Below are 22,248 nucleotides of genomic sequence, written 5' to 3'. Positions count from 1 at the left end.
TGTATCATTCCGCAATCCCACACTACCTTCCTGTTTATATTTCTCCACTGTGCTGTTGAACTTTCCCATCGATAAGTATTTCCCCCCCACTGCCTTCTACTCTTTATCCCAACATTTTCCTTTTGTAAAATTACCAAAAGACAAGGCGATCATCAGCTGCCAGCCCCAACAGCCACATTCCCTGGGAGGGCTTCCCTAGCCTTTCTGGGGTCTGGGCAAAGGCCCCTGTAACCTGCCACCACATCGCCCTGTGCTTTCCCTGCCACATTGTTGACCACACAGTATTTTAATTGCTGCTCAGGACATTCTCATTCCCCATTAAACACTAAGCTCCACGATCTGACTCTTGTCATAGTTTAGAGTGTGGGTCCTGGAGCCTGACTTGCCTCGGTTCTAATCACAGCCCAGCTACTTACTAGTCACGTGATGTTGGGCAAATTACTCAAACCTCACTCTGCACTGCTTTCTCCTCTGTAAAGGTAGTGTACTAATGAAATCCAGCCGGAGTTGGGAGGATTACATGAGAAAATACTTAAGTCCTTGGGAGGGTACCTGGATTGTAGAAAGCACTTAATAAACCTGAGCTCTTATTTTTCTCTTTTCTCATTTTTTTTTCCAGTGCCTCCCATTTTATCCAGCATTGGAAAATACATGCTAAATAGATATCTGTCTGTCTGTCTGTCTGTCTGTGAGGGCATGCAGATTAAATCTAATGCCTCTTCAAGAATACAGCAGTCCTTCATTATGTTAAGTGATGATGGGACCACACGAGAAGTATAGCACATGGCCCTTATCCAAATGGCTTTTTCCATCTAGTTGCAATGACAAAATATGCATAGCAAGCAACCTCTAATAGAGCTGAATAGAAACAAAATTACTGCCTATTAATACATGCAAATTTTTATTGGGAACAATATAAAACTTCATAAAACTTCCAGATGTTTCCCTGCTAACAACCTCATCTTAGGAACACAGTTGTTTTGTAGAACATAATGAAATTTTAGAACTGAAAGAGACTGGAGAAATTATCCTTCATTTTAAAAATGAGAAAATATCAAGATTTATCAAAGATAAAGTTGCAAAGGGCTACTGTTATAGTTCATTGAAATATTTGGGTATTGAGTTTTAAGAAAATATTTCTTAGATACTAAAAAGTAAAGAGTACCAGAGTTCTTCATAGAACTGGTGGTGAGAGAGGTCTGGTAACTTGGAGGCTTGTTATGAACAACCTGTTCCTTGTAGGACATACAATGGCCAAACAAGTATATTATACCAGTAAAAAGAAGGATCCCTCGAAGTGGTTCCCTGCCCTTCATCTTTTTGAAATAGCACTGAAGCTCTGTCAGGTATCAGCAACAGAAGAACATGAGGTGGAAGCTGAAATTCTTTTTCAGAAAGGTAAGATGTACTTGGGGTCAGAACTATGATAAAGTTTGTGGAATTTTTTTTTTTTCCTATTAACAATAGACTTCTTGAAAACTTGGTCAGTGACTATAAAAAATACAGATTTTACAAAGGGCTTAGTGATGCAAAGACATTGGTACCTCTGCCAGACTTAGTTTGGGATAAAGAGAACATTGCTCATTTTAAGTTTATATCAAGAAAGGGAGAGAAAGTGCTACTTCTTAGTTTCTTTTATGATTATAATTGACCCTCCTTATGCAAAATTTCATGTTTGACTCAAAAATGTCATCATTGGCCAATTAGCTATAAATAATGTTTCTTAAATAATGCTTGGAAGACATTTTTTATGCATAATTTCATTCCTTAGCTAGGCATTTTAGTTAATTTCTATAAAAGATACAAACCCACTTAAGTCAAGTGGCTATAGCATACCTATATTTATAACTTATGTACAATACATATTTGCATAATACATTCATATAATTTTATTGTGGCTATTTTAGCCATGAGAAGAGTGATGATGATGATTGCTGTCATTTATTGATCATCTACTAGATGCAAGGCACTGTAGTAGCCAGTATTTAACATCTCATATTGCTAATTCTTACAACAGCTCTATAGGATATGCATGGCCAATCCTAGTTGACAGATGAGGAAAATCAGGTACAGTCTGGTTGAATAACTTTCTCTAGGTCAGCAGCTACTAAATGATAGTACCTAGATGTGAACTTAACACTGGGAGGCTTTGTGCCGTATTCACATGCTGCGTGAAAACTGTGAATCATTTTCATAGTGATAAAAGATTTCCCTTTCTTGCCCTTTTGGGTACAGAAGTGCCATTCCAGTGAAGGCTGTGGCTTACAATGAGGCCTGAGAGCTGGGTGAACCCTAAAGCATTTGGATCATTTGTGATTGTTTTCAAGTGTTTGTTGACTTTTTAGGATTTATTTTAACAGCTGTTTTCTATGATATCTGCAATACTAGACAGAGGAAAGAGGACATGGATGTAGACAAAGGGAATGAGCCCTACAGAGGAAAGGAAAGTACAAAGTAAGGAAATAGAAAAATAAGATAAGAACATTTGTGTCTGGAAGCCCCCAAAGGAGGCTTTGACTCAATGTTGCTAACTAAAGGCAGGGCGAGCCTGGAGACTCCTGGGGAAGGAAGCAGAAAATCTTTCACTATTAGCTGACCTTACAGCAAAAACAACAGACAGATGGGCAAAAAGGACAGAACATCCAGTTTTCTGAAGTTCCAGCATGAAATATTTATTCTGAAGTTCTAAATGATAGAAAAAGGAAAAAACATTTTTGTGTATTTTTTTTATTCTTTCAGGCAAAATAGAACGTCAAATATTGATGGAAGAGAAATCTCCAAGTTTACAACTTGAGAGTTTATTTGAAGCTATACAGCTAAGCTTGAGAAATGATCAAAACTCAGGGTAAAAAAAACCTTTCCACCTTTATAACAGTATATGTTTTGATTTAAGCCCCATGTTTTGGTAGTGCATTGAACATTCAAGGCTGGGATGACTGGGAGACCCCCTTCCCACCGCAGGACTCATTCACTGGGGTCCATTGTCCAACAGGTTTACTGACTTCCTTTTCAAGATTGTTGACCGTGGCTCTGATCCAAGGCCTTGTTTACAGTGATGGTTGATGATGGCAGTTATCACGGTGGCATACGGGACTGTGAATTTGCTTCTAGTCTTTACTCACATCCATCTCCTGTCTGTCCCAGGATTCTAGCAGCCTCCCATGGATGTGAAATTTTATCTAGAAAGGATTTATGTGGATGTTCACTATGTCAACAGGACCAGGGCTGGCCAACTTAATTCTATATAAAAATCATCTTAAGTTTGAGAATAAGCATACCTATATTTATAACTTATGTACAATACATATTTGCATAATACATTCATATAATTTTATTGTGGCTATTTTAGCCATGAGAAGAGTGATGATGATGATTCCTGTCATTTACTGATCATCTACTAGATGCAAACTATACTGATTTAAATGGCCTCAACTGACAGGTTTAATAGCGAATACACAGATCTAACCCATACCAAATCACTGCTTTCTGCATAACTCTGTGTGTCTCTTTCTATTTTAATTAGTGTAGGAGGATAGAAAGAGAGATCTGCTTTGCAAGGCAGATTCCTTCAGCCCTGACGTTCACTTCTTTAGTGCCTTGTGGGCTGGACTATTCTAGAATGGTCTTGATGCTGGGCTTCAGAGCAGTCATGTCATGGAGTGTTGCCAGCACAGGACAGGGTAGAATGTCTCTTCAAGAGCTTCCAATTTCAGTAGGGAGGAAGGTACTGGTGTCTATGCCAAAAGTGCTATGAAAAGAAGGTGTGAGTTTGGGACAGATACTGGTTTTTTCTATTTTTCCCTTTCATTAGCTCAGAAATTGTGGAAAATGATGCAAAATGATTATGAATGGTGAAGCTATTTAATAAGTACAATGTTATATAATTTTAGGTTGATAAGAGACTCCTACTTAGAAATGGCCCTGTTATTTTTACATATGAGGAAGCCAAAAAACAAACTTTCAATATCACCATTAACACTTAAGGTAATAAACTATTTTATTAGAAATCTTATGTTAATTATCTTTGACCTTGCTATTTTGGTAACAATGTGCTATAGAACTAATGAGACTGATTTTCCTGTATGACTTGGAGAAATTAATTCATTACTTTATAGTCACACTCATGTTTAGATACTTCTCTGGATATTTTATATAAGGCTCTGGAAATAGAGTTCAGGTGGACATTTTTTTTTTTATTCTTATGTTAATCCCCATACATTACATCATTAGTTTTAGATGAAGTGTTCCATGATTCATTGTTTGTGCATAACACCCAGTGCTCCATGCAGAATGTGCCCTCCTCAATACCCACCACCAGGCTAACCCATCCTCCTACCCCCCTCCCCTCCAGAACCCTGTTTGTTTTTCAGAGTCCATCGTCTCTCATGGTTCGTCTACCCCTCCGATTTCCCCCGCTTCATTCTTCCCCTCCCACTATCAGGTGGACATTTTTACCTGTTAAAATGTTATACATGAAATGTAGGTGTGTGTAAATACTCTAAGGTATTAATATTAATCAGGAAATTACAAGAAATGATACACTGGTTAAGCAGATGGACAAGTAAGATTTTCATCCCTGATATGGTGTACAAACAGATCACCTTTTGATAGAGTCATTCATTTATTCATCACATGCCTATTGAACATCTACTATGACCCAGACAATGTTCTGGAAGGTTATTAAACAGTGATTAAGACAAACTTCGTCCTTGTTCTCATGGAGCTTACCTTTTTAGTAGAGGGAGACAGACAATAAACCAGTAAAGGAAGAAGTGAGAAGAAGAAAGGTGGGAGGGAGGGAGTGGAAAGAAGGAAGGGGGGATGATTTAGGTGGTGAAATGGGGGATTAGGAAAGAACTTCAGGTGGTGGGACTGTGAATGATTCTGTTGGGAAGACATAAGGTTCAAGGTGGGATTTGTTGGATGAGGAGAGTTGCAGAGGCATATCATCTGCATCATGCATCTATCTAGAGCAGTGCTTCCAAACTAAGGGGCAGAAGCATCTCTGGGGATCCTGTGAAAATGCAGAATCTGATTTGGTAAGTTGGGGTTGGGGTCTTGATGTTTGACATTGCTAAGGAGCTCCAGGTAAATGCTGTTGCTGCTGGTCTGGGGGCCACACTTGAATTCCAGGGGTCTAGACTGAGGGAGATCCTGTGGGCAGGATGTGGGTGCATTGGAGATATATGAGCCCAGTAATGTTTAGTTTTTACTTTTTAAATTTCAGTAGGCTTTTTATAATTCATCCCAATTTTTTTTTAAAGATTTTATTTATTTATTTATTTGAGAGAGAGAGAATGAGAGATAGAGAGCACGAGAGGGTAGAGGGTCAGAGGGAGAAGCAGACTCCCTGCTGAGCAGGGAGCCCGATGCGGGACTCGATCCCAGGACTCCAGGATCATGACCTGAGCCGAAGGCAGTCGCCCAACCAACTGAGCCACCCAGGCGCCCATAATTCATCCCAATTAAGTAATCCTTTGACCCACCAAGAGATTTTTTTCAGAAAATTTCGGTGTCAAATCTTTAATTTTTGAGACAGCATAGACTTGATTTAAAACCTTTAGGCAAACAGGTTTTCAGTCAGTTGAATTACTCATATGGTAGCTACTTAGGTGGATATAGCAGCTATTATTATTTTTTTATCAAGACAATTACATAGAAAACTTTTTCTGGTGTGATAAACATGTTTATTTCTAGTAAGAGAAAACAAAAATCTTTGTTTCCATGGCAAGTAACAATGCAAATTAATAGGATGCTAGGATAATAATATATCACCTTTTTGGCCTTTACTGGAGAAGTATTTATAATTAAGAGCTTGAATAAGGTAGAATTTGAATGAAAAACATAGCATAATTCCATACAATATCACATTATTTTTTGTGTGACATAATAGAAATATTTTAGCAAGTCGTACAATTACTAGGAGCACAGAAAACAGCCAAAGACAAACAAGAATTTATCCAGACACATTCAACCTTTGAAATACCACATTAGAAGTTTGTCCTAGTAAAGACAATGCTTTATAAACTCTTAAAAGAAAGCACTATTGCTTCACTTTTATGGAGAATCCACAGAGCAGAGTGACCAGAGCACTGGTTTGGATTCAACCAGCAGGGTGATTGGGGCCTTTCTAAGCCTAGTTTTCTCATCTGTGAGATGGAGATGAGAGGATACTGACCTCTTAGAGTAGGTAGGAGAATTAAACAAGATAATGGTCATGGCACATAATAAGTACTCAAAAAGAGGGGTGCACTGTTCTCTACCAATATATGACTTTGGCTAAACATTCCCATTTTATCTTTCTAGAGTGTTTTGTATATAGTAGGTATTCAATAATTATTTTTTTTAGCTAAATGGAATTGACTATTTCATGAACATGTATTCATTCATTAACCAAATACTTACTGAGTGCCTAATGTATGCCAGGCATGTTACTCTCTTTCTTTAAGAAGCACAGAGGAGCAAGGGAGAGAAATAATTCTGTCAAAATCTAATGAGGACTGTAATCAAGATATGTCAAAGTAGAGAAGTGGAGCAAAGTGGGAACTAATTTTGCTTTGGCGGAATGCTGGGAGAAAGTTTTACAGATGAGATGAATTTTGAAGAAGGACTAGAAGTTTTCCAAGTAGTCAAGCAGGAGGAAAATAGTTCAAAGAAAGAGATTAGCAAGCATACATACTAAAAATAGATTTATTGAGGTATAATTTATTGAGGTATAATTTACATTCATGAAATTAACCTATTTTAAGAGTGCAGTTCACAGATGTTTAGCAACTTTACAGAGCTGTGGAGCTGGCATCACCATCCGGTTTTAGAACATTCCCATTATTCCAGCAAGATCCCTAGTGCCCATTTGCAGTCCCTAGCCCCAAGCAACCATTAATTTGTTTTCTATCTCCATAGATTGGCCTTCCCTGGATATTTCACATAGTGGAATTCCATATAAATGTAATCATATGATATATAGTCTTCTGTGACTACTGCTTTCACTTAGCGTTATGTTCTTGAGGTTCGCCTATATTGTAGCATGTAACAGTAGTTTGTTCCTTTTTATTGCTGACTAGTAGTCCCCTTTTTGGATATATAGTATTTTCTTTGCCCATTCAACAGTTGAAGGATATATGAATTGTTTCCACTTTTTGGATATTTTGATTAACGCTGCTTTGAACATTTATATACAAGTTTTTAAGTGAACATATGTTTGTAGTTCTCTTGGGTGTATATCTAAGAATGGAATTGCTGGATCATATGTTAACTCTATGTTTAGCCTTTTGATGATCTGTCAGATTGTTTTCCAAAGTGCCTGTACCAGTGAATAAGAGTTCCAGTTTTTCCACAGCCTAGCCAACACTTGTTATTATCTATATTATTGATTGTAGCCATCCTAGTGGTTATGAAGTGTATCTCACTGTGGCTTTGGTGTGCATTTCCCAGCTGTCTATATTGAGATCTTTTCATGTACTTACTGATCATTTCTGTATCTTCTTTGGGGAAATGTTTATTCAGATCTTTTGCCCATATCCTAAACTAAGATGTCTTTTTTTATCACAAGAGTTTTTAAAATGTATATTCTAGATTCAAGTCCTTTATCAGATACTTGATTTGCAAATATTTCCTCCAGTTGGTGGCTTGTCTTTTCATATTGTTAATAGTGTCTTTGGAGACAAAGTTTTAAATTTTAATGATTCCAATTTTTCATTTTTCTTCTTTTATATATTGTGCTTTTGGTTGCATATCTAAGAATTCTTCGCCTAACCCCAGGTGTTGAAGCTTTTCTTCTATGTTTTCTTTTAGAAGTTTTATAGTTGTAGCTTTTACATTTAAGTATGATCCCCATTTTGAATTAATATTTGTGTGAAGTGTATAAAGATCTAAATTCTTCTTTTGCACATAGATATCCAACTGTCCCAGTACCAGTTGTTCAAGAGACTGTCTTTTCTTCATTGACTTGCCTTGGCACACCATTGTCAAAAATTAATTATCATAAATCTAAATGTTTATTGCTAGACTTTCAATCCTATTCCATGATCTATAAGTCTACCTTTATAGGAGTGTCCACCCTCTTGGTTATTGTAGCTTTCAGTAAGTTTTGACATTGGAAAGTACCTGTCCTCCAACTATGTTCTTCCTTTCCAAATCATTTTGGCTACTTTGAGTTCTTTGCATTTTCATATACATTTTAGGAGCTGCTTGTCAATTTCTGCAAACTAACAGAATTTTGGTAGAGATTGTGTTAAATCTGTAAATCAATTTGGGGACAGTAGCCATCTTAACAATATTGAATCTTCCAATTCATGGATATGAACTGTCCCTTCATTTATTTAGATATTAATTTCTCTCAATAATGCTTTTTACTTTTCAGTGTACAGATTTTGTACATTTTTGTTAAGCTTATCTCTATTGTGAGTGGAATATTTTCTTCATTTCATTTTCAGATTGTTCATTGATGATACATAGAAATACAGTGGATTTATGAATATTGAATTTTGTGTCCTGTGATCTTGTTATGCACATTTATTAATTCTAGAGGTGTATGTGTATGTGTGTGTCTTGGGATTTCCTACATATAGGACCATGTCTTCTGCAAACAAATACAATTTTACTTCTTCATTTCGAATCTAGATGCATTTTCCTCTTTTCCTTGTTTGTTTGCATGAGCTAGAATCTCATAAATGCAGTGTTAAACACCTTCTCCATCTAAAAACAATACCCTTTATAGTCTTCTGTCCACATTTTCCCATTTTGAACTCAAGTCCAACCTTCTTAATAAAGTCTCCCTCTCAATTCAAAATGAACTTTCTTTTTTAAATGTCTGTGTCACTAATTGTTCTTACATTGTAATTATTTAATGTTATTATGTATTCTTCATTTAATGTCTGTTAGTCTTGTTTCCAGAATTTAAGTAAATTGCCCAAACTTACATAGCCAGTAAGTTGGCAAGGGCTACCCCAGAACCCAAGTGGGTCTTCATATCTTGGGACAGGGGGATGTTGCTTAGATTCTCCATAGGCAGACTTCTCCGGGTTTCATCTATTTCCAAACAATCTTAGCACTTGATCTAGGCCAGGCCACATTTGCACATTGTATTCCTTGCTCTGGCATCAGCATTATTCATTGACTTTCTTTTTCCTTGTTATTGAAGTAAAAGAAAGATATCTTTTGTTATTGTTTGTTTTATTCTGCAGTCTTGTTGAAGACTAAAGAATTAGCCAAAACATGAACATCAAAAAATTAGAACCAAGCAGTCTAATTGAATAGTTTTTTCCAGATTAGTTAAATCTTAAGAATTGACTCTTAATGCTTATTTTAGTTATCTTTATTTTTTTTTATTTTTTATTTTGTAAAGATTTTATTTATTTATTTATTTATTTATTTATTTATTTATTTATTTATTTATTTATTTATTTATTTATTTGACACAGAGAGAGACAGCAAGAGAGGGAACACAAGTAGGGGGAGTGGGAGAGGGAGAAGCCGGCTTCCCGCGGAGCAGGGAGCCCAAAGAGGGGCTCGATCCCAGGACCCTGGGATCATGACCTGAGCAGAAGGCAGATGTTTAACGACTGAGCCACCCAGGTGCCCCTTATTTTAGTTACCTTTAAAAATGTAAAACAGGCAGATACTATGTTACTAGTGGAGTTTCTATTAACTTTTGTAGCATTGACTTTCTTATGTTTAAAAAACTGAACACAGGGCACCTGGGTGGCTCAGTTGGTTAAGCGACTGCCTTCAGCTCAGGTCATGATCCTGGAGTCCCTGGATCGAGTCCTGCATTGGGCTCCCTGCTCAGCAGGGAGTCTGCTTCTCCCTCTGACCCTCCCCCCTCTCATGTGCTCTCTCTCTCAAATAAATAAATAAAATCTTTTTTAAAAAAAAATAATAAAAAACTGAATACACACAAAACACAAAACTGAACACACACAGTAAAAATTATCTCCATTCATTGTTACTTTTGCTATTCTGTGGAACTTTATGATTACATTGTCCCTTTAACAGTTTCCTAGTTGAAAAGATGATAGCAAATACCTATCAAAAATCTTAAGTAATGTTCTTATTTCTGACATCCTTACACACAATATATTCAACTTATAAATCCTCTATTAAAATGGCAAATATCATTTTAAGTACTTTCCTTAAAATGCCATTTGTGTTTATTTTATTGTTATTCAAATAATACATGCTCATTATAAAAAATTAGAAAAGATGATAAAAATAATCACCCTTAAAACCCAGGATAATGGGTGTTAATAACTTTCTCTGCTTGTATATACAGGGAGTATATGTGTGTACATGTCTTTTTAGAAATAGGATCATACTTTGCATACTATTTTGTAACCCCCACTTTTCTTTCTCCAATATGCTTTGAACATCTTTTCATGTCAATAGATACATATACATTATTATTTTTTTATATTATTATTCTTAATGGCTACATACTGTTCCACTGAAATGTCATCTTCAGAGGATGAGAAAATTAATCATGGAACTTCATGATATCTTTATCATAATGCATGTACTATATTTTTTAGGCTTCTACCAGAAGGCATAGTTCTATTAAAGAACCAATAGTAAATAAATTTGAAATGTACAGTTCACTGGCCTGGATTGTGATAAGAGCTGCTGCCCAGGTTGGTGTGATTTTTATTTAATCTTTCTCTTCACTGTCCTATCCGTATCCTCTACCACCAGCTGTTAGGGCAGCACAATGTATCTCTGTGAGAGAAAGGAAAATTCACATTCTTTTGGATTTATGCTGGTGATGTTTCTTGGGAAGATTAGAAATGCTCCTTATATACATAATGTTTTTAATCTTTATTAGCCAGACCTGGCTTTGTTTGTTTCAGCTTTCCTTTAATGAGAGTATTGGCAGATACATATGTGCATGTTTTGACATTTTGGCAAATACCTGTTGTAGCTAGGTGAGAGAGCCTATTTAAAGTGGCTCATACATTAATTAAATTGTCAACAGTAATGATTTGTTTGACAATGATACATACTACATGTTGGGGATCACATGTTGTTTTCCAGATTATCTTTTTTTTTCTTCCAATGTATATTGAATATTATTTTATAAATTCACTTTTTCACATTATTTACCTAATGGATAATCTATGAATGAGAAAGCTTACATTTATGGATTCTGATTATGTATTAATTTTAGGTCAGTGAAGCTGTGTTGGGAATTAATCTACTTATTGGAAAGAAGAATGCTAGAACTGATGAAGTTAGCCAAGGGGCATTACCAAATATCCCAGAATTTGCCACCGTGGATCTTCTGTCTTCATACACAGATTATTTGCTTGGTATGTTTGAAATGTCTAGGCATTTTATAAAAACCAGATATATATAATGTCTAATCAAGTGGTGAAGGTTTAATTGTGGTGATTTGTTGGGTTTTAGCTTAGAGAGGATAGTGGTGTGAGGAACCTCAGGAAGAGGATAGGGTTCTTAAGGCTGAGCTGCCAAAACAAAGGGGTATCATTTCCTTGTATGTATGTACATGTTACTCAGTCAGCTCCTGCATTTCAGATGCAGGGCTATGTGACAAATGGTTTTCCCTTCTGTCTGCTTCTTTTCCGGTTTACAGATGTCAAATGAAGCCTTTGAAAATATTTACTTGTGGGTCCTTTCCTGATCCTCTAAACTGTGTATTTGCTCTCGTGCTCTCATGTAGCTCTCTGTGCTTTTTCTTATATTTTAAATGTGTGTGTTTGTGTGTATGTGTATGTGTGTGTGCACACACACGGGTGTACATATTTGAGCTCTTTCTCTCATTAAACTATCATCAGCTTCCTGAGGGTAGGGACTTTATTTTGTTTGCTGCTGCAACCACAGAAAATCACACATTACTTGCACATTACAGGCATTCATATTTGTTAAATGAATTAATGAATGAGAGGTTAGAATTTAAACTTGACCTCACTGCTATTTATTTCTTCTCATTTAGAACTCCTTTGTTAATTAGTAAACTATAATCTAAACCTCTAAGTCAGATGAGCAGTAACATATTTAATGTTCATTTGTGTGTTTGTCCATTCATTCATTTGAAAAATATTTATTGAGTGCTCTTATGTCCTGAGCACTTGGATGGGTTCTAAGAAGTAAGGTGCTAGAGTCTTACTTCCAGATTGACATTTCAGTAATAACCATAATTAATTTTCCTTGGCACCAGGTGAAGCATTGAGCCAAAGGGAATGAAGAGTGGTACTTGAACCTGGTGGGGGTGGGACTGTTCTTCCTAAAGCCTCTGAGAACGTATCTGTAGGCAGCAGCTTAGTCTGCTGAAGTGTTAAGTCAACTTTAGCCAAAGGGTTAGTGTCTGAAACTGCCCCCTTTCTTGGCTTTCTTCCTTTCCAGCCTAAAAATGGATTGCCCGAGGTTAAACCATTAGATGGGTTTTTTATGCCAAGGTGTCATTTTCTTGTTTTATTGTTTTAATGCATGGTAGAATTTTGCTTCATCAATTTCATCTAAAATGCTGTATTAACCAGTTATTACCAAAATTATGCTGTATGCCAAACAGCCCTAAAACTTAGTAGCTTACAACAAGAATTAATTATTTGACTTGTCTCATGTATTCTGCTTCATTCTGTAGGTTGAGTTCAGGTGTAGTTCATGTACATTTGTTGTGAAGCCCAGGCTGAAGAGGCCGTGGCTATTTGGGGCATGCTCTTCTCATGCTGTACACCAGAGCAAAGGGGCCACGCTAGATCACAGAAGCACACTCAAGGCCTCTCTCCACACCACAGCCCATTGATCATAGCAAACCAGATGGCCGAGTCCAACATCAGTGAGGAACAGAAATCTACTCTGCCTGTAGAGAAAGGGAGAGGGGCATGAATGTTTGCTGAATGATAATCCAGACTACCATACATGACAAGTTCAATCTATGGCTAGTAGTGACCTAAGAAGAATTCTGAGTCGCTGCATGGAAAGACAGGAAAAGGTGTTCCAGTGATCTACTAATGTTGTCACCCATGGGCACATGCTGTGAGGAACAGCATCCCCTATCCAAATGATCTTAGTTGATCCAGTTGAGCAGGTAGTCTTCATCTTAGCTATGCTTAATGCTACAGTATATGCTTTCTTTGCCTATTTCAGTGGTTTTCATAGCATATTCCAATTTTTAGTTTCTATTTTGTACCATTAGCACTCCTTTACTATTTTACCATAATACTAATTTGAAATGACTGATTTTTTTTTAAAGATTTTATTTATTTATCTGACAGAGAGAGACACAGCAAGAGAGGGAACACAAGCAGGGGGAGTGGGAGAGGGAGAAGCAGGCTTCCCGCGGAGCAGGGAGCCCGATGCGGGGCTCGATCCCAGGACTCTGGGATCATGACCTGAGCCGAAGGCAGATGCTTAACGACTGAGCCACCCAGGTGCCCCTGAAATGACTGAATTTTGAAGTCCAATCTAGTTTGCATTTTGCCTTGCTTTAAGGATAATAGTTTTGCCCTCCAGTATTTTCCTAGCAGACTGATAATTAATTCATGTTGGTGATTTCCCTTACTACGGTAGTCAGGTTCCCTCCTGACTGCTACAAATACCCAGATGGCAATGAGGTTCACATTATAAGGAATTGCTAAAGGGTAACAGCAGCAAATAAAACTTGTTTGATTTTCCTTACATTAGCATAAACTAGCATCCAGGAGAACTTCCTCAGTAATCTCACCTTCACTAGCATTGATCTGTACATGAGGTGGTGATCAATAGTCATTGTTACTGTGTGCAGAGCCCTGTACCAGATATTTATGTCCTGGGGGAAGGAGGAGTCATGGAACACATCAATAAAATGGGGCTTGTCTTCCATGAGCTTCCAGTCATTGACAATCAGAACAGGCATACACCTTGAAATTATATAAATGCATCTTTTAAGAAGACAATGGAGGCAGATTAAACTAAAGCTAGACGCAGGCAGGATGGGCATGTGGGTTAATTAGGAACATTTTCTTCTGGAAGAAGTATATTGCAGGGCAGGTGTAAATAGACCAGAGTCATGGGTAGCAGAGTGGAGAGAAAGCACGTTTTCCCAACATAGTGTTGATGATCAGAGAAGCATGATGACAGAATAGATTAGTCATGCATATGTGTACCAGAGAGATACTGTATGATATCTGTAGGACAATAAGGTAATTGAGTGATTCAACTCATCCAATTTATTGAGGTTTCCTCTCCAACGTCTTATGGGAATAGACACCCTGAAATGATGGTACTGTCAATATAGGAACATATTTAGATTCAGTGCAAAAAACATTTATTAGATGCCTAGTTTGACCCTACCTGTATTAAAATATGCTTATCTTTTTGTCTTGATTTTCTTGGGGCTTTAGTATAAAAATTCAGCTAGTATAAAAATTGTTAAATTCTACAAGACACTTTGAATTAAAAGCAACATTTAAGATTAGTGGTCCTGGATGCAACCTCTCACAACTACATACACTTTGTATATAGAAAAACATAAATGTGTCATGCTAAAAACTAATGTTGGTGAACCTACTGTCAGAATATAAAAAGAGATCTGTAGAGCAGAACTAAGGATCACAACTGACCTTTAATATATGCTCTGCCTCTTGAAAGAGAGAAAAACTTCCAGCCTGTAAAAATATGTTTTATTCTTTCCTTACTGCCTTGCCCCTGGTTTAGAGACATGGGGTCAATACCAACTAAAAACTGGGATGTCATTCCTCTAATACTATGTTGATTTCTTCTTTTCCTTTGAGACACAATTGTCTATAGGTGGGGAGTTACACAACTTACAGATGAAAATGGAGATAAATAATTTATGCTAATAGCAGTGATGTGTGTTAGTGTGTATGTGCATGTGCATGTGTGTGCACATGCTCTGTATCAGTTCAGAGTATAAGCAGTTGAGACAGTTGGGGTATGATGAGAACCATCCTCAGTGAAGCAGAGCTGTTCTGGTCCAACACCTGCAAGATTCTAGAAATTTTACGGAGAGCTCTACATTTTAATCACTTAAATCTGAGAAGGAACAGTCCCATGATGAAGAGTAGAGCATACATTCTCCACCTTCTATTATCAGACACTAGGTATGGAGAGATTCTTTATTCTAGACAGTGTCAACAATGAAAAATAAGAAGTAACAGATGCAGTGGAATGCTATCTTGAAGACTCAGAGGAAGACTGACCCTGCAGGGAACCAAAGAAAATGGAACAAAATTGTTTGGAACCCTCAGCAGGACCCAAACAGTCAAAGACTGACACAACCATAGAAAGCCATAATGCAGCAAGTGCTAGATAATTGTGGGACCAGTGGCTTCTGGGGCTATGTGGTAGTGCTTTCTTATGTGATAAATGATAAAGGATAACTTTGGGAAAATTCCATGAGAGTGTCATTATGCACGTATAGTAAATGAAGAAAGGTCCTCAGAGAGGTTATGTAACTAGGATAATTTTCTACTGCTGATACAAACCCTGATCTATCCAATTCTAAAAGCTGTGCCCTTGATCACTGTGTTGGGTGTGATAAAGTATTACCAGGGAATCAAAGTGCAGAACTAATGCATCACCCTTTTGGATTGAGCTGACATGAAAGATGCTTTTGCCCTCCCCAATCCAAACATGTAACAAGGTTGGGTAAAACAGAACCAAAATTGTTTAATTTATAGTTGAGCATGAAATCAGGAAAAGAAAATCTTAAGTTACCAAAGTAAAATGAGTGATTATAAGCAAGGGGTGAAGGTGAGGACCTCATTGGAGAGGGAACAGCTGGGGCTGGGACTTTGAATGGCTGGACAAAGAGGGAATCTGGAAGGAGGGCCCCGCAGGTAGGGAAGGTCAGAACCCAGCTAACTACATAGAACTGAGGTTCAGAGTGGACTTGTCTACAAATTGAGGACTAGAAACACGTTGCCCACTGGCTTGAGTAGATGCAGAGAAACATGCCAAGTGCCCAGTCAGGGCCAAAAATGAGCCACTTGGGAGAAGTCAGAACCCCACCTGAGATGGTAAGGTTGGAATTCCCACCACTGGAAAAATGCAGGGAAATTAGCATAAATACTGGCCGAGAACCAGTGAAACCCATGCAGCAATGGCTGTGGCTGGAGGGAAACCGTGGCAATGGGATATGCCTCCCACAAAAGTTCTGAAGATAAACGTATAGTGCAGATTATACCTGGACAAATTCTGGCATCACTTTTGGATTATAAAGACAAAATAATTGTAAGCATTCAATCACAAAAAGTGGCCTTTCTATAAAGAAGAAAAAATTGAACTGGTATTAATTTTCTCCTATGACGTTAAAGACCAGACGACATTGGTCAAATATGTACAGCGGCTCCTTTTTTTTCTTTTAATTTCGTTCAGTTTCTTTACATAGGTAATTTATTCTCAAGAAGCAAAACTCCAAAGGGGTGCCTGGGTGCCTCGGTCGATTAAGTCTGACTCTTGATTTTGGCTCAGGTCATGATCTCAGGGTCGTGGGATTGAGCCCCACATCAGGCTCTGTGCTAAGCGCAGAGTCTGCTTCAGATTCTCTCTCCCTCTCCCTCCCCCACGCTCTCTCTCTCTACTCTCTCTCAAATAAATAAACTCCTTAAAAAATAAAAATAAGTAAATAAAAACTCAAGAGACATCAAAGGTCATGGAGAGAAAGTCTTCCTTCTATCTTCTCTGAAAATAACTGAGTCCTCTGCAGAGGCAATTGGTGTTGTCACTGTATTGGTGTCCTATTCCTGCTCTAAGAAACAACCACAATTTAGTGGCTTAAAACAACACAAGGTGTATCTTCCGGTTCAGGAGGTCAGAAGTCTCAAGTGGGTCTCACTGGGCTAAAATTAAGGTGTGGGCAGAAATACATCCCTCTGGAGGCTTTAGGAGAGAATCTGTTTTGGCCAGAATGCTAGCTTATATGATAATAGGTTCACAAATATTGCTTTTTTTTTTTTTTTTTTTTGGTTTACATTGTCCTAGTACACATTTGCCCATTCTTTTATTGTCAACCTTTCTAAATCATCTGATTTTAAATATACCTCTTACATAGAACACAGATTTGGATTTTCTTTGTTTTAAAACTTGATAATATTTTTCTTTTTGGTAGTAGGCAACTTTAGCTAATTTAAATTAGTTGACATGAAAGGTATGTTTGGCATTATTTTGTATCATTTTACAATACATACATAATAAACTAGGAAACAAAAACAATAAAATGAGGTAATTTCAGGGGAAAAAACAAACTATTAGCCAACTTATTTAGGAAAATTAATTACAGTAGAAAAAGGATAAATGCTAAGAGGAAGGTAATCACTGATATAGAGAAATTAAATTATTTGAGTTTTTTTCTGTCTAATTTGAAGCAAATAAATTTTAAAAACTTTGTAAAATGTATAATTTTGGAGAAAAATATAATTTACCCAAATTTACTTCAAAATACATTATATAAAAAATTAGGCAAATCTATCATTATAGAAGAAATAGGTTACATTAGAAATTAAAATTAAAGTATTAATTTTAAAAGAACAGTAATAAATCCATTAGAAGTTAGCATAAGTAACATTAAAAATCTCTCTAATGTCTGGCTTAATGCAAGAACTGGACTCACACCCACTTGTGCAGTCAGCCTGTTAGAGCATAATGTTGTGGTTGAAATATGTGAAGAAAACCCAGCTTCACACAGATCTGTAGATAGAAGGTGGAGGACTATTTTAAGAGCCTTTTCAGATATTCTTCTTTGGTACCAAACCAACACCGAGGTAAGTGGTAGTTTCTTAAAGGTTAGTTCCAGTGTAGACTATGAAACAATATCATTGAACTTTTTGTACTGTGTTACATTAAAATTCATTAGTCTTTCAGTCTGAATGGATCTTTTACTCATGCATGACTTTGTAATATCATGCACAAGATATTTGGAAAATAGTGACTCCCTGGGTTATGCAGGACTTCCGAATGTCTGTACAATTCACTGGACAGTTTTTAAAAAATCAAATTTTAAAAATCACCACCATTCTTATCAGAAAGTATTGGGAAGCCCATGGTGGCATATACAAATTTTCCAAAATTCTAAGTTTTTACTTAAAAATTTGAATTTTATCATTGACAGTAAATACTGTCAGTTATTTTCCTGAGGGCCTACTTTATGGAAGGTGTTTGCCACACATCTAAGTACGAAAACACTTAGTTTGTCTTCTCAGTTGTTCTTTTATGTAAAAATGGTGTTCCATGGTGGGGGGCTGGAGGAGGTGTCGGGAGTAGGGCATTCCATTTGCAACTTAATCACAGAAGTGCTTTTCCTTAAGACAGCCATTGTATATTTCAGGATACAGCAGAAATTTTTTTTTAATTTAAATTCAAGTCAGTTAACATATAGTAGTATTGGTTTCAGGAGTAGAATGTAGTGATTGATCACTTGTAAACACCCAGTGCTCATCACAACAAGTGCCCTCCTTAATGCCCATCACCCATTTAAACCATCCCTCCTTCCTCCTCCACCTCCCCTTCAGCAACCCTCAGTTTGTTCTCAATAGTTAAGAGTCTCTTATGGTTTGCCTCCCTCTCTGTTTTTATCTTATTTTATTTTTCCTTCTTTCTTAAATTCCACATATGAGGGAAATCATGTGATATTTGACTTTGACTGACTTATTCCGCTTAGCATAATACCCTCTAGTTCCACCCACATCATTGCAAATGGCAAGATAACATTCTTTTTGATGGCTGAGTAGAAACATTTTATGTGTTCTTCCCATTTCGTCACACAAATTATGAAAAAAGGTGTACTTGAGGGTCAGTAGTTAATAACTTTAATTTTGCCGCTTTATCAGGGACATTTTTAAGTGAAACTAGCATTTTAGTTAATTTATTTTACTATGAGTGCATGGCAGTGAAGAACACAAGAACTACTAGCAGCTTTTTTTTTATTGTGTTATGTTAATCACCATACATTACATCATTAGTTTTCGATGTAGTGTTCCATGATTCATTGTTTGTGTATAACACCCAGTGCTCCATTCAATACATGCCCTCTTTAATACCCATCACCAGGCTAACCCATCCCCCCACCCCTTCCCCCTCTAGAACCCTCAGTTTGTTTCTCAGAGTCCATAGTCTCTCATGGTTTGTCTCCCCCTCCAATTCCCCCCCTTCATTTTTCCCTTCCTACTACCTTCTTCTTTTTTTTAACATATAATGTATTATTTGTTTCAGAGGTACAGGTCTGTGATTCAATAGTCTTACACAATTCACAGCGCTCACCATAGCACATACTCTCCCCAATGTCTATAACCCAGCCACCCATGCCTCCCACCCCCCACCACTCCAGCACACTCTGGAAAACAGTATGGAGGTTCCTCAAAAAGTTGAAAATAAAGCTACCATACGACCCAGCAACTGCACTACTGGGTATTTACCCCAAAGATTCAAACGTAGGGATCTGAAGGGGTACATGCACCCTGATGTTTATAGCAGCAATGTCCACAATAGCCAAACTATGGAAAGAGCCAAGATGTCCATCGACAGATGAATGGATAAAGAAGATGTGGTGTATATATATACTATGGAATATTATGCAGCCATCAAAAAGAATGAAATCTTACCATTTGCAATGACGTGGATGGAACTGGAGGGTATTATGCTGAGCAAAATAAGTCAATCAGAGAAAGACATGTATCATATGATCTCACTGATATGAGGAATTCTTAATCTCAGGAACTACTAGTAGTTTGATGTCGCTGCCTTCTTAGGTTCATGCGAAGGCACCACAGTTTTATTTATCATTCCTTTTGCACCATCAGTGCACATGTCAACATACTTATTCCAGGATAAACCACTGAATTCAGAAAGATTATTCAACGTTTTGCATATTTCACTTGCATTCTTGCTAATCATTCACAGACAAGGAGATCTTCTTTCAATAGTTGGTGCTGATACTATTCGACAAATCCAAGCAAAACTGCATGACCAACAATGTCTGTAGATGTGAGCATTTGTAAGGCAAAAGTACAACTCTGCAGATGTGTTACTGAGTCTTCATGTTTGCAGCTACATCTTGAATTCAACAAGTTATTTTATTATTGGAAAGTGTTACAATTTTGTTTACTGATTCTTCAACCAGTGCAAGTTATTGCAAACAGGACATTGAGGTCTTAGACTTCAGGATATGTATTCATTGATGTCAACTTATTAGTTTCTAGGCTTTTGTGTGCATTTCTCTAGCCAACACAATATGATAACCTACTCTATATGATACTTCACTGACTTTTTCATTTGGAGTTTGAAAAGCTGTAACAAAGAGTTTTGTTTTGTTTTTTTTTTTTGGCTTTAAAGAGCTCATCACATACACGTTCAAAATGTATATGTATTTCTTTTTCTTTAAACTCTGAACAATTGGTCTTAAGATGCCTCAACTTAACTGGCACCCATAATACTGTTTTAAAAATGTGCAGTTCACCATTGCTCTTTCTTTCTGAGATTTACATCTGAGTATTGTCCTCTGCCTCCTTTGTATCCTCTACCTGGTGACAACTACTTTGGGCACATTGCCACGCATCTTGTGGTTTGGGGTTTTAGTTCTTTCCTGATTTATTGAAAATAGTATTTGGGTTTTTGTCACTTGTTTTTTGTGTTGTTTTGGGATGATTTCCAGGAGAAGAGGACATGCCAATACTATATGGACACCTTTGCTGGAAGTCACCACAAAAATATTTTACTGTATTATAACATAAACATGGAAAATCACACAAATCATGAAAATACAGTTTCATTCAATATCATAAAGGAAATGCCCATATAACCATCATGGGTCAAAACTAGAACAAATATACATCATACCCCCTTCTGCTGCCTACCAACCCCCTCTTTTTCCCAGCTTTATTGAGATATAATTGACATAAAACAATGTGTAAGTGTAAGGTGTACAATGTAATGATTTATGTATGTATACATTGCAGAATAATTAACCACAGTAAGGTTAGTCAACACATCCTAATTAATGTCCCTGCTTTCTGATTTCTAACACCTGGATTAGTTTTGTCAGCTTTTGATTTTTGTGTAAGTGAAATTACATAGTCTATATTCTTTTGTATCTGTCTTCTTTTGTTCAACACTATGTTTGTGTAGTTCATTCTTTGATGGATATAATAACAATTTCTTATCCATTCTATTGTTGATAAATATTTGGGGGTTATCGGGAATGATGCTTCTATGAATACACTTGTATATGACATTTTTGTGTACAGATGTACACATTTTTATGTATATACCAAGGAATAGAATTGCTGGGTCATAGGTATATATATTTTCAACTTAGAAGTTCTCCAAAGGGGTTTGAATTTAAATTTTACCTTGATGACTAAAAAGGTAGGATACTGTTATATATAGTATTGGCTTTTGTTTAGTCTTTTTTGGGAACTCCTTATTCAAGAATCATGCCCAGTTTTCTTGGGAGTTTTCTGTATTTTTCTTAGAAATATGGAGAGATTCTTTCAATATTCTGGATATGACCATTTTATAGAGTATATGTGTTGCAAATATCTTTTACCCCCGTTCTGCTAGTGGTACTTTTGATTATACAAAGTTCATAATTTTAATGTTGTCCAATTTATAAATCTTTTCTTTTATGGTTTATGCTTTTTGTGTTAAGTTTTAGAAATCTTTTTCAATGCAAAAGTCATAAAGATACCCTCTTATCTTTACCATCTTTTTTTTTTTTTTTTACTTTTCACATTTAGATCTACAATTCACCTAGAATCTATTCTTGTATATGGTGTGAGGCTGAAGTCAAGATTAATTTTTTCCATATGATATACAATTAACCCAGAACCATGTATTAAAAAGACCAACCTTCTTCACAACATTGCAGTGTCACATCTGTTATAAATCAAGTGCCCAAATATGTGGAGTGAGAGAGAAAGGGAGAGGGAAAGGCAGAAAGAGAGCAAAAGAGAGAGAGAATCAATATGTTCTTATATTTATCTCATCAGGGAAATAAATATAAGAATATTTTGCAAGACCACAAGGAGAGATGAGTGTTCACACTGAAAAGGCCTACTACATAACAAGCAGAATGAACGAAAAAGACCTAGGCCCAGATGCAGCATGAAATTTTTAGTCACCACAAATAACGAGGAGTTCATTAAAAACATTATAGAGTAGGGAAGATGGTCAAACACAGGAATGAGTATTTGACCAGCATCCAGCTTCTCCCCAGCAATGATGGATACTAGAAAGCAGTAGAATAAGGCTTTTAAAGTTTTAAGGAAAAATGAGTTTCAACCAAAATCATACATTTAG

At 36.7% G+C, this 22,248-nt stretch overlaps 1 protein-coding gene across 1 annotated transcript in view; it reads left to right on the top strand.

The window, feature by feature from the left end:
* Nucleotides 1-22,248, top strand: part of CFAP54 (cilia and flagella associated protein 54) — a 295,241-nt gene that overhangs the window by 217,474 nt on the left and 55,519 nt on the right. Inside the window, exons 57-61 of the mRNA XM_064590760.1 lie at nt 1,243-1,398; nt 2,740-2,845; nt 3,891-3,984; nt 10,530-10,628; nt 11,162-11,303. Coding sequence (XP_064446830.1) covers nt 1,243-1,398; nt 2,740-2,845; nt 3,891-3,984; nt 10,530-10,628; nt 11,162-11,303 — 597 coding nt within the window. The remainder of the gene's footprint in view (nt 1-1,242; nt 1,399-2,739; nt 2,846-3,890; nt 3,985-10,529; nt 10,629-11,161; nt 11,304-22,248) is intronic.

The sequence above is a fragment of the Mirounga angustirostris genome, unplaced genomic scaffold, assembly GCF_029215605.1.
Source record: "Mirounga angustirostris isolate CCGP_5_RB_7025 unplaced genomic scaffold, mMirAng1.0.hap1 SCAF_5, whole genome shotgun sequence".
In the NCBI taxonomy this organism is placed as follows: Eukaryota; Metazoa; Chordata; class Mammalia; order Carnivora; family Phocidae; genus Mirounga; species Mirounga angustirostris.
Note: the sequence above shows the minus strand (reverse complement) of the source record. Positions and strands in the feature narration are given on the sequence as shown.